Source organism: Labeo rohita, chromosome 4 (genome assembly GCF_022985175.1).
Source record: "Labeo rohita strain BAU-BD-2019 chromosome 4, IGBB_LRoh.1.0, whole genome shotgun sequence".
Lineage (NCBI taxonomy): Eukaryota > Metazoa > Chordata > Actinopteri > Cypriniformes > Cyprinidae > Labeo > Labeo rohita.
In genome coordinates this window covers 18672534-18686195 of record NC_066872.1, presented here as the reverse complement: position 1 = coordinate 18686195, position 13662 = coordinate 18672534, and the positions used below count along the sequence as shown (strand labels likewise).

General features: G+C 36.1%; 1 protein-coding gene across 1 annotated transcript; it reads right to left on the bottom strand.

The window, feature by feature from the left end:
* Nucleotides 1-2319: 2319 nt before the first annotated feature.
* Nucleotides 2320-13410, bottom strand: LOC127164181 (uncharacterized). Its single transcript, XM_051107959.1, has 2 exons — nucleotides 13284-13410; nucleotides 2320-4637 (listed from the first exon to the last, which is right to left on the bottom strand). The coding sequence occupies exons 1-2, from the start codon at nucleotides 13292-13294 to the stop codon at nucleotides 3044-3046; spliced, it is 1605 nt and encodes a 534-aa protein (XP_050963916.1). The 5' UTR covers nucleotides 13295-13410; the 3' UTR covers nucleotides 2320-3043.
* Between the last annotated feature and the right edge of the window lie 252 nt (nucleotides 13411-13662).

Sequence of the window (13662 nt, the reverse complement as noted above, 5' to 3'; positions counted from 1 at the left end):
ATAATAACCAAAATATTAATTTATTTTATTAATAAAAGATTACATGAATTATGTTGTAATTGTACATCAATATAAATTATTATTATTATTATTATTATTATTTATTAATTAGATTATTTTCTTATCATATTAAGGAAAAATACAATTAAATGCTATAATAAGAAAATATTAAATATAATGGTTGTTTTTAATTTATTATTATTATTGTTGTTATTATTGTTATTATTATTATTTTTATTTTATTATTAAAAGATAACAAATTATGTTGGAACTGCAATATGTACATCAATATCAACTATTGTTATTATTATTATTCATTGTAGTTGTTATAATATTAAGGAAAATACAAATAAATATATTATTATTATTATATTATTATTATTAAAAATAAATTATTTTGTAATTGCAATATGTACATCAACATCAATTATTATTATCATTAATATTATTGTTATTATTATCATTATTATTATTATTGCAATTTATAATATTATATAAAATATTATTTTTACTTTATTGTAAATATACCATTTACACAAATAAATAAAAACTCCTGAATTACTGTTGCATATTGCACTGTAAAATAAAATTTCAATATTTAATAATAATAATAATAATAACAAAAATAATAATAAATAAACAAAATATATAATATTTAATATGATTTTGTTTACTTCATATATTTTTTTATTTTAATCAATTTAACAAACGAGCAAAAAAAAATACAATTGCAATAATCCAACTGTACTGTAAAATAAAAAGGGAGTATTTAATAATGTAATAATAATATCTAAAATATCTAAAGTAGTAAATAGTAAAATAGAATAATCAAATTATAATTCATATTGATAGTTTTGTTATTATGATTATTGCAATCACATTTTTTTATTTCTTAAATTATTTGTAATTTACATTAAAAAAAAAAAAAAGACAAAATTTTATTTTACTTATTTATTTTTTATTTTTACTTATGTAAAATTAATATTTATTGTTATCATTATGAATAAATGCATTATTACATACATGCATACATACTGTTTATTTAAAAGCACAAGAGTATTATTATAATCATAACATATTTTACTGATTTGTTATAATTGCAATAATTGAAGTTGAAATAAATTAAATTAATAAAAAGTGTTGATACAAATATATCAGCTGAAGTGATGTTTGCATTATATCTATAATATAATTTGTTCATGTCAATTCAATATACAAAAAGTAAGTAAAACCAGTAAATAAAAAATGATTTTTAAATATACTGTGATTAAAACATGAAACTCAATGTTGAATGTCAAGTTGATTTGTCATTGTGTTTTATTATTTCTTATTATTATTATGATTTCTTAGTATTATTATGATTGTGACATTTTTACATTTTGACACTAAAACATGACTGATGAGGCAACAATAAAAACAAATATAGACACTGATGTTTCTGTCTATATGGTGATTTCTGACACATTTATTCTGTTATTTGAGTGACAGAAGTTGAGCGGCACTCCACTCAATCTCCCAGTAACAGCGTCCACACACACTCTCTCTACACAACACCTGAGGACACACATCATCAAATCTGTCTGGATGATCAGGATACGACTGTTTCTTATCCTGTTTCTCTCTCACATAATGCCCAAATGTCACCTTTCTGTTTTCCTCAGACAGAATGAGTTGTTTGTTTGCTGTGTTTGGATCCAGTGTGAGAAAACAGGCATCTGAACACAAGAACAGACACATTTATAACAACAACAATCACTACAGCTGTGTGTGTGTGTGTGTGTGTGTGTGTGTATGCATAACTTCTTTGTGTGTATGTATGCATAACTATCTTTGTTTTGAACTTTTATACTTACCTCCCCCTGGCAACTGTTATTTGTCTTTCTATCATTTTTATTTTTTATTTTCTTTCTTCTTTTTGATGTTATTTCTTGATAAAATATTGTATGTTATTGTTCTTGTAATTAAAAAAAATAAAAAATAAAAAATAAACTTGGTGACATGTTTACATTGTTTAAACAAATATATCATTTTCAAAAACTTGCACTTTGAAACAAGTTTTCAAATGTTTGCGTTTTTAGGCTCCCAAAATGTCATTGTCATGTAAATGAACAGCCAGAAAGGATTTAGTGTTCAGCTTTTATTTGAAAATAATGGCAATAACTGACCATTTAGTTGTAAGTTTTAAGATCTGTATTTTTATATTTCCTTGAGTTTGTTCACGCTGTTCTCTATTGTACCGTTGTGTATTGGTTTTGGGTCATTTATATGTACTTTTTTACTCTTTGTCATCTCTGTTGTAATAAGTTTTTTCTGTATTGTTATTGAGATCAATGTGTACTTGGTTTCTCTTTGTTGAAAAACTTTTTTGTGTTTGATTTAATAAAAACATACATTTACAACCAAAACCATTTCCTGCATGTTAGAACTTTACATTACATTAGGATTGCTGGTTAGGAAGTTGTAAATATGAATTAGAAGTCTCAGATTAATCAGATTCAATCCTTATATAAAAATGGTGTGTTGTAAAAATGGCTAAATAAATAAAATAAATACTGTCTGAAAATAAATCTTATTGGAACATCTCTATAAATAATATTACCTGGAAAAAAGACTGGTGATCATGACCTGTGTCAGCTAATACATTAAGTGATTGATTGTCGACCCCAAAACTTATGATCGGAACACCCTAATTTTTTACCAAGCTATATACTTATTGTAGAAACAAACCTGACATTAAAGAGGTCAGCTGGCTTGACTCTGAAAAGCCTGACTGAAATAGAAATCAAATGAAGGAAATATCAAGTTTGAGAATTACATTTATTTTGATTTCAATAATTTTTATAAACAGACAATCTGATCATTTGAATGACATAACCATAAGCAAAAAGAAAAGTACAGGAAATTTTTTTTTAAGATTAACAAAACAAATTATTGTTTGTGTTTGCAACATTTTCTGTTACCATCCAGTACCCAAAATACTAATTTAAAGTATGTAATAAAGTATTATTGATTAGTTAACCATTTCCCCGCCATTTAAGGAATTTCAACTTTGCCCACCAAGGAAAAGTTTTGTCAGACCAGCCTTAAGGTAACTCAGAGCATCTTTATTTGCTTCCTCTGCTTCAGCGGTTCTCCTCATTTCCTCCAGCTCTTGGACCCAGTTTTCTTTCCCAGCCTCCCTCACTCTGGGGATGAAGAAGTCAAGATGCTGAAGAGTGAAGGCAGAGTCTGGTTTTAATGCGATCTGAGACAGATGCTTGATGGTCTTGTAAGCATTGAACAGAAGAATTGACTTTTGGGTTTCAATCTCCTGCAGATCTTTGTCAAGCGAATCCATTATAATCGAATACCTCTTGGTTTTTTCTTGAGCTTTTTCATATTCCTTATTAATGTCATCAAATTCCATCATCATAACTGAGGATTTGATTATGTATTTCTTGTTTTCTTTGACATGTTTGCTGTGGTGACACTTCCCGGTGCACACTGTGCAGTAGCCTTTTTTCATGACTTCACAATTACTGGGATCAGAAACCCACCAGCAGTCAAACTCATGGCAGTTTTCCTCACAGACAGTGCAGGTCGTTGCCTTCCTGTTCTTCCATGAAGCACTTTCAATGGGCACCTTCTCTTTGATAGTGTTTTTAACTTTAATAGTAAAGTTTTTACAGTTTTCAATCTTTTCCTTGTTTTGTTTTATTGCATCCTGAATCTGAAGTTTTTCAGCTTTTTTCAGTTCCTTCTCCTGAATTCGCAGCTTTAAGTTGCAGATGGCCGCTTCTAATTGACTGCGCTCAATGAGGACATCTGAAGTCATCTCTAAACTTCTTCTGTTCATTTCGTTCATAGACTGAAGGAAATCCGTCATGCTGTCCACACTGGCTTCCCAGGCGGTGCTTTGAGCACGAATGTGACGCTCTTGAGTGTGACGGGCATCAGCCTGCCGATTGTTGAATAAGAAATAAACAGGTTGGCCGCTTTTGTCTCGTCTGCAAGGGATTTTAACTTTATTGATGGCACTGAGGACGTTTTTGGGTGCCATACCATCAGAGTGTGTGATTAAAAACACAATGTTGTTCATAATGTCTTTTCCAAACAAAGACAGAATTGAACTGATAATGTAATGCTGCCTGTCTGAGAGACGATTCTTAGATGCTTGAATCACAAAACACACGGCATCAACTTCACGAACTCCGTCGCTGCTCTGAAACAGAGTGGCTAAATTCGCAGCAACTTCCAGATCTTTTTCCAGTCCTCTAGTGTCTCCATAGCCTGGAGTATCAATCATGGTGAGCGACATGGGACTGTCTACAGGAAAGATCTCATAAATGGTGATTTCAGAGGTTTGAGATTCTGATTGGTCTCCAGCTTCTTCTTCTGTAATTTCATACCACATTTCTTCCTCAAAATTCACATTCAGTAAGTAGTTGACCGCAGTATTGATGATAGTCGTCTTGCCTGCGCCAGTTTCTCCCACCAACAGAACAATTTTGTTTTGTTTACTGGTGTCTTTTTTTCCATAAGTCCATTTTCTGACTTTCCCATTTTCATCAAACGCTCTTCTTTCTGTATGTAGACGGATTCGTTTTGGAGGTCCTTGATTAATCAGAGTTGATCTGCGTGGAGGAAAACTTGGTCGTCTGTAAAATAAGAAAGCAAGTGTTTCTCAGAATTTTTATGTTAATTAGTTAATTAGTAATTAGTCATTTTTATGTTGTAGGAACCTCTGTGCTGCACTGTAAAAAATCAAAGTTGTAAATAAAAAGAGTTTATTGGAGAATTACTCAATCGGAGATATTCTTGTCTAACTTACATCCCTGTTCCGGCATCGAAACAATGGAGGTTGGACTGTTACAGCTGATGTAAGGCAGGTCTGAGATAAGATGCTCATGTCAATCAACTATCGTGTGGCGTCACACCGACAGGCATCTGACAATGGCTCGATTTGAAAAAGGGGCTATTATTTTTATTTATGATTTTATGATTAATTAAAAACCAGTGCATGGATTTTTATCATCATAGGGTAGATTTGTACAACTTTGCATCCAATGACCCCTTTAAAAAATGTAGGAGTCCTAAATTTAGGATTGACACGCCAATAATTTTTTACATTTTCTCCTAGATCGGTAAGTTATGAGATACTTTTAGACTTAAGATGTTTTGTGAATAGGGGCCCCGATAATCAAGTTGTGCTTCCCCAAGGACATCCACTGTGTTATGATGTGCCATAATGCCAGCAACATACACTTTCAACCTGCAAAAAGGAAAGTACCACACTGATCAGGCATGTCCAGGGGACTTCTTGGTGAGAAGAACATTAATCAATTAACAGACTTTACTTCAAAGAATAAGCTTGCCTAGTATAGGGGGATGTAGTCTTAGCAGTCTCTACTGTAAGCTATTACAATACCACATCGATTGCATGACTGAGCTCCCTCAGGAGCATATAGTTATAGTAGTGAATGTCATATAGTTATCTGAGCCACCTCCAGAGGAGGATGGAAATGAGAATGATGGGACAGACAGGGGAAGCACTGCATCACTCACTGTCAGAAACCAACATTTGTGACCCAGAAATAAAGAAAACTGCTCTTTTGGTGAAAATGGGCCACATCCCACAGTTTACATTCAACCCTGCTTAAACACATCTGATCTAGCTAATACATTCATTTAGGCTTATTTGAAAACTACATGGAATGTGTGTTGGAGCAGGGTTGGAACTAAACTCTGCAGGGCTGCTGCCCTTCAGTTGTAACCCAGCAAACAGGGCATGTCCCCCGGATGTTGCAAACGTTTGTTTAGGTCCACAGTATGTCCGCTTTGTAACGTTCGCTGACAGACGTTCGGGAGACATTCACTTACATTCGCTGGCAGACAATCGGAGGACATTCTTCTGAACCAGTTTGCCAATGTCACTGTTTCGTCCCTTATCTGCCATTTCCATAACAACACTTGAAAATTGGACTTTATCATCAGACCTGGTAAAAACACACACTGAGAGGCACATGCAGCAAAAAAGCCCATTTGGGATGGATATCTTATAAGTGCCTTAAATTTCAGACCACATGGTCTAAATCCAAATTGTCAACAGTATTTACACATCCTTTTCAATAGATAAATGATGGTAGACATATAAAATCATACCACTACTGAATAAGTTCATTTTGTTGTTTTAGGTTCGAGGACAACAGGAAGAATTGCCATCGCAGCAAACGGACGTTGCGAACATCCTATTAGGTCCGCATTTGGTCCACTTTGTAACGTTTGCTGTCAGTATAAACAAACATAAAAACACCCTTAGCTGAAATTGTAAAAAAAAAAAAAAAAAACTAGTAAAAAAATTGATAAAAAGTAATTGTGTGTCCAGTGGGTCTCAGTCTGCAGTACCAAAATTCTACTGAGATATATCACAGCATGCAATCTGGCAAAAAGAATTATCATTTTGATCTGTTCATCAATTAATTTACTCATTACATCATAATGATCATTCTGATCATAATGATTTATATTTTTTTAGGTTTCGAACATACGGGTAGAATCAGACCTGGATAACACCCAACATCTGGAACACAAGACAGACAGACACATACACATACACACACACAAACCAAAAAAAAGAATTCTAGTATTCTAACAAATAAAAAGGTATTGTTAAACGACTATTGTTTGTGTGTTTATTCCTTGGGTAGTCAAATTTTGTCTGATCTGACTAATGACATTTACAAAGGATGACCTGTAGTGAATGCTCCCTTTAGGTCTTCACAATGCTTCATGAACGTTTGTGGTACATCCCGTGAACGGACTTGCGACGTCCTCATGACGTCTAAAGAACTCTACACGAAGACGTCCAGGGGATGTTCGCAGATGCCATTCAGGGAACGTTGTGGTAACCTTTTTTTGTTAGCTGGGACACCTGTGCTGTACAGCATGCACACTAACAAAGGAATGTATTTTTAAAATGTCACATAATTGTGCAGTCTAAGGCTTTATAAACCATAGAGCTACACATTCCAGTAGTGCTGTTAAAAAGTACCAACTTCAGTTCCTTTCATTACTGAAATTTTAAAACGTCCATTTCCCGCTGACATTTGAGCACTGTTGAGCTGATCCTTAAGTATCAGCACTTAAATGTGAGCGGGAAATGGGCACTTTTCAGTACCAAAAAGTACCGAAGTTGGTACTTTTTGACAACACTACATTCCAGATATAATTGGATAACCTTTCAGAGGTGAAAATGGTCTGTGTTTTTGTGTATAACTGAACATGCCACGTCCATATGCAGAATTACCTCATTAATGAAACTAAATGCTGTGAAAAAGCATCCTAATATCCTAATATCTATTGCAGATATGGATATTCAAATATGTCAATAACTATGCTGCAGATGCAGTCAGCTTGCTCTCTAGTGATCAAGGACCAGTTTCAGAGATGGGAAGTAACGAAGAACAAATACTTAGTTACTGTTCTTAAGTAGATTTTTCTAGTATCAGTACTTTACTTCACTATTTTTTTTTTATGACTACTTTTTACATTTACTCCTTAAATTTTTAAACAAATATCTATACTTCTTACATTTTCAAACCAGGCTTGTTACTTTAGTTTTAATTAGCATTTGGTGGATAACCATTTCATAACAAATCTCTAATAAATCATGGATCGGTTAGTCTTGACTGGCAACGCGATTCGGCTTGTGTGCACTCCACGTCTCCGCCAAACGGTTTCTATCAGAGTAATCACTGCGAGTGACTCGAGAATACAGTGGAAGCGCCCGGGTGGATCATAGAGGCAAAACTATTGACCTGGGGTGCGTTTCCCGTACAACAAAGTAACTTGCTCATTAACCTCCATAGTATGATGCATTCTTGTGAAAACTAACTAGCTAGTCACGACTGTTTCCCGAACACGAGTGCACCTCTGTCGTTTGAACCACCTTAGTTCAACAATGTAGGGCCGTTGTTAATGACGTTATCAAATGATAACTTCTGCTATTTAACTGATTAGAGATCTCTAAAATGTGGCTATATTGAACATGGCATCTGATGACTAATTGACTGTTTTTTGTTCCCTGTCATTTTGCTTTGATGTTTGATTCATTGCGGTTTCCCTCTTACGTCATACTACGGGGTTCTCTTAGGCATGTATGCACATGCGCACTATTAAAAAAAAGTGCTTACAGAGGATGCGCAAAAATACATAGATTAAAATGCCTTAGAACCTTACAAAAGGTATATACAGTATTTAGTGGACAGCACATTCCAGGGCCCAGTTTATGGTGGCCCCCTCTCTGACCACGATAGTTAGACAAAGGTTTGCTACATTTTAATTGGATCTTGATGGACTAACATAAGCACACTGTCCAACACCATCAGATAAAGATGCCAGGACAACAGCCAGACACCTCTTAGAGGGCAAGAAGAAGACCTTTGGTACAAAGCCCGGGAAGGACAGATCTTCCTATTGGTCAAAATTCAGTTTCTGCCCTCCACCCACCTTGAGACTGATTCCTAAGGTTTTGGCCTGTGACCGACCATAAAAATTCTTTAGGACCTCCAGATGCAGCAGTGGTGGGTGAAACACAGAGAGATCACAAAGATCCATCCAAATCCATTCATAACTATGTTTTCAAACCTTAAAACTGATGCACACTACAACACACATCTTATATTGATTCAGAGAAATAAGTATTCCTAGTGACAGCAATGTGTAGTGCAACATCTTACACAAACTCAGCTGTTAATGGACAAATGAATGCATGCATGACTGTTCAATCTTTTCCCATCATGTTTGGACTTAAAGGGGTCATCGGATGCAAAGTTAACTTTTTCATGTTGTTTGAACATGAATGTGTGTTGGCAGTGTATGTACAAATCTACCCTGTAATGAAAAAAAAATGCAGTGGTTTTTAATTAATCTGTAAAAATAATATCCCCCTTTTCAAATTGAGCCATTCTCAGATGCCTGGCCGCTCCCATGATAGTTGATTGACATGAGCGTCTTACCTCAGGTCAGCTGTCACAGTCTGACCTCCATTGTTTCGATGCCCGGAGCAGGGATGTAAGTTAGACAAGAATATCTCCGATTGAGGGATTGAGGTGTTGTGTTGCTGGATGTAATAATGAACATAGTGGTGGTCATTTACTCCCGACATGTGAGCCGCTGAAGGGAATGCGGCTCCTGATGTACATATATCCGTCTATGTTCGCGCAAATCATTCGTAATCCAGCTTCACTTACAGCGGAAGTATAAGGGATTTTTTTTTATGAATCTTTGTGATCGACTTTCCTAATAATGTGCTAGTTAGCAAGTTTAGCGGCTAAATGCAGCTAAAGCAAACAGGCTTGTCACTCCACAGAGAGAAGAGAGGGGCGGGGCGAGCAGAGCACATCTGCATTTAAAGGAACAATCCCTCAGAATGGGATGATTTTTGCAGAGCTCATTTTGACAAGGTAAAAAGGGTGTTGTTTTACACAACCACTGAGAATTTTTAACCAAAGTATATTATAGATTTTTCATTAAGACCCTAAAGAATCATATCAACTTGTGGAAAACGGGCATCCGATGACCCCTTTAATGTGTTCGTAACATTGCCAAATGCATTCTGGTTGTGGTTTGAGAAGTGAGAAATGCACTGGTAAAACTTTAGTGAAAACTTTTCTAACTGTGTGTTCGGACTATACAAATAAATTCCACAAGATGAAGAGGGGTGGGCTACCCCATGTCCCCCCCACTCTGATGGAACCAGCCAATCACAGCACGGAAATGGAGAAGCGCCAAATTGCAATTTCCTCCCCATCGGGAAGAGATAAAGGTACCATTCCAAAAGACACTCCTTGTTCTGAGTCTGCTGCCTGTCAAGGAATGGACTGTAACAGAACAACGTTCTGAGTCTGATACTTGTAAAAGAAGGGACACTAACCGAACAACCTTGTTCTGAATCTCCGGCCTGCGGCCAACGAAGGCAGCAACAGACACAACTGCTCTGAGTCTTTCATCCAGAGAGACCGTAACAGATAACCAGTTCTGAGTCTGAGTCTCCAGCTTTTGAGGCAGCAACAGATAGGACCACACTGAGCCTCCAGTCTGTGAGGAAAGAGATACTCTACGTTCAGAGTCTTCGTCCAGCGAGACAACAACAGATGGAGCATCCTCACTCTCCATCCGAGAGAGACAAAGTGGATTGACCAAGTTCTTAGTCTCTAGCTCGGAGAGGCAGAAGACACACAGACATTTGCAACAAGGTTAAGCTCCGGCGAGCAAACCTTCACTTCAAGTACTTTTGCTTGCGTGTTCCAAGGTAAGGAACTTCAGTACCTACTCCAGGGCCACATCTGTGTGTTCCAGATCTTAGGACCCTTTGGTGCTCCAGGAGATCAGCATCCTACAGCGCTTCATGTTCAAGGCTGTCGAAACAGATTCCTGCTTCTTTCCCCACTGTACCGCCACCAGCGCAACCGGTGGAAGAAGTCGACACCACCAGACTGTTCACTCAACCACAGCGAACATAATTATCACTTCCAAACCTCTTCCAGATATTCCAGATTGTTGTATATTATCAGTATATGATTTTCTAATTTACATTAGATATGATATAGCTGGTTGCAGTTGATAACAAATCTTACATGTATGTCTTTGATGCATAATAAGGTTCTTCACCTTATTTGTTTCAGAGTAGCAACAGTTTATCTTTCTAGATAATGTAGCTCTGACATAGTAACACCCAACATAATCACTTGCATTTTATGCATCTTATGCACTTTATTCCTTCTCCATTCATGGTATTCATTTAGTAGTTGTTGATTACTCTTGTCTATCTTTAGTTAATAAAATTATAACGGGACTCGCCAAAAGTGTGGATAGATCCAAGTGCAAGCTTTATTGTACAGATTGTGTTCAAGACAGGCAGGGTCAGACACCAGCAAACAGTAACATCCAGGGCAAGACAAAAGTGTAATCCAATAAAACATGCAAAATGGTAAAAATACCGGAGAGCAGTCCAAAGTAGCAAATGAAACAAAACCGTGAAACAAGGCTATGGAACTTGGCAATGACCATGAAACAAGACAAAATATAAAAATAACAAAACAAGGCATGAAACAGGGAAAATGCTTGGTAGAGTCCACACAGGCAAAACAATACTTTGCCGCCTCCTGTTTGGCATGGCCCTGCTTAAATGGCTGCCAAACCAGAAGTCACCAAAGAAGCAGCAGAGGGAGCGGTAACAGACAGTACATGGGCAAGGGCTCCCTCTGCTGGGGTGGTGTTACAAAAATCTATTTTATTACAACTTGTGCCTTCCTTATGTTTATAAAACAGTAAGAGGTTCTACAAGTTGGAGATCCCACCAATCCTTCTTATGTGATGTACTCACAACCACACATTAATTGACACTTGATCCAAGGATCATAACGTAATTTGTGACGTGAGTACCCATTCACTACACTATTTCACCTCTCTAGGTTGGCGAAAGCAAATTTCACTACAAGTATATCTGAATGCATATCAGTGCTCAGGATTACCTATGTTTGGTCTTAATATTGAAAACTGGAAAGTAAATAATGCATAGGCATAGGAAAAAACTTTAAAGACATTGTTATTAACATAGATTTAAAACTATGCAAATAGACCTCATATCAGAGCGGCTACATCATGGCCACCTCTGACAGCATCAACTAATCAAAATGCTGGATCTGAAAGGTGCCAACTTGCAGATCCCTCCTACTCAGGGAAATGTTTTCTTCAAGATAAAGAAGATCAAAGTGGTGTGGTCTACCATGTGCTAAGTGGCATTGTTGACTGCTAAATCGAGAGCTAAGCTGCTATGCCAGAGAAACGAGGAAGTTCTGCAAGGAGCGAGTTTGAGGAGTCTGGAAACTGCCACAGCAACAATGACCACAAGCTTAGTGCCTCCCATCTTCTGCAACAGCTTTAGAATCTTCTCTCCAACAATCCTCTGCTTGCGAGTTCCAAGCTGTCAGGATCTTCTCCAGTGACCACAGAATCGTCCCTTCAGCGATCCTCTCTTTGCGAGTTTCAAACTGCCAGGATCTTCTGCAACAACTTCAGAATGTTATTGTCAGCGATCATTCCTCCTGCGTGTTCCAGGTAGTCTGGATATTCTGTACAGACTTCAGAATCTTCAACTTCAAGGCTCCGGTTTGCGTGTTCCAGACCAAAGAGCCTTCTTGGTGCTCAGGAGTTCATCATTCACCAGTGCTGTAGTTTGGATCTAACTCCTCTCTTTCCAATACAACATTGCCCAGGTCAAAAGAGAAAGATGCTGCTGCCCAGATGCGGAACCTAAACCTATCACTCTTTCCACACCTCTTTCCAGAGACCGTTGGCATTGTCAGTTTATGATTATCTAATTTGCATTAGATTTTATATAATTGATTTCAGTTAATAACAAATAATCTTCCAATTTATTTGTTGAAACTAGAATAAGATCTACCTAATTACTTCCAGGAAACATCCTGATAGCATCCATAGTAACATCCATTCTTTATTAAATATTCTTTGTCGATATGTAACACATTGGCTGGTATCCCAAAAAATAGTATGATCAAAACTTAATTTTAATATTAATACTTTAGCCCAAAAGCCATTACACTGGTGGTGATAATTCGTCACCTTTGAGTTATTCTGAACAGAGTTATTCACATTCTTATTCAGTGACAACTTATTTACATTATGTGATGTTTCTTTTGTAAGCTGTGTACATTTTTGGCCTTTTTTTTAAGAAAACAAAAATGGTTTTATTTACAGAAGTCTATGGAATGCAAAAACTTTGAACCTCAATATCTCAAAAGTGCTCAGAATGCAGATAGAACCTTATAATTAAAGGCGACGACTTATATCTAAAATCATTACATATCTGATGCCCCATGTGAGGCTGTCTAAATCCAAAATCATTACAGTAGTCAGTGTTAATGCTTTATTGAAAATGTTTTTGTTATAGTCACCATTATAGTTTATTTCATTTAGTTGGGCACTTGACCCTTTTTTAATTGCAATGGTTTTTCACTAAAAACACTTGTGCATTGCTAAAGAAATTGATTACTGGTAATGATCCCAATACCCAAAAAATGTTTGTGTCGACAGGTAACTACAACAGTAACAAGTGCATCAAGATTTAAGTATACTTTGAGACGCAACATGGTGGAATGGAAAAAAAGTGCTAAAAAGAGTTTTAAAAAAAATGAAACGCCTTTGAACACAATGTTTTAAAATGCATCATTGCAAAAGACGTGAGCGCACCGTGGTAGAATTTCAGAAGAATTTCAACTCACCTGGAATCCATGGTGATCGCTGGATTGAAAGTGTCCACCTCACTGAAGCCCTAGTGTTGGAGTATCTGTCTGAGCAATCAGCTTTGTAGGAAATACCGGTTTATTTAACAAGCCTAACTGGCTGAAGTCCCTCCCAACCAAATGTGCCTTCTTGTCATCTGAATATTATGTTCTAAAAAGCAAGGAACATTTATGTATGCTGTCACAAATGTGCACTTCATTCTATCTAGTCATTTATTAGATGCTATTATTTATTGAAGTCATAAATAATTTATTCATCTTGAAGAACAAATATTCCACTATATAAAACATGTTTTCATGTTTTATTTTTGTGTTTGTGTATTTGCTTTAAAAATGTTTTTGATGAGTTTTCAGTAAT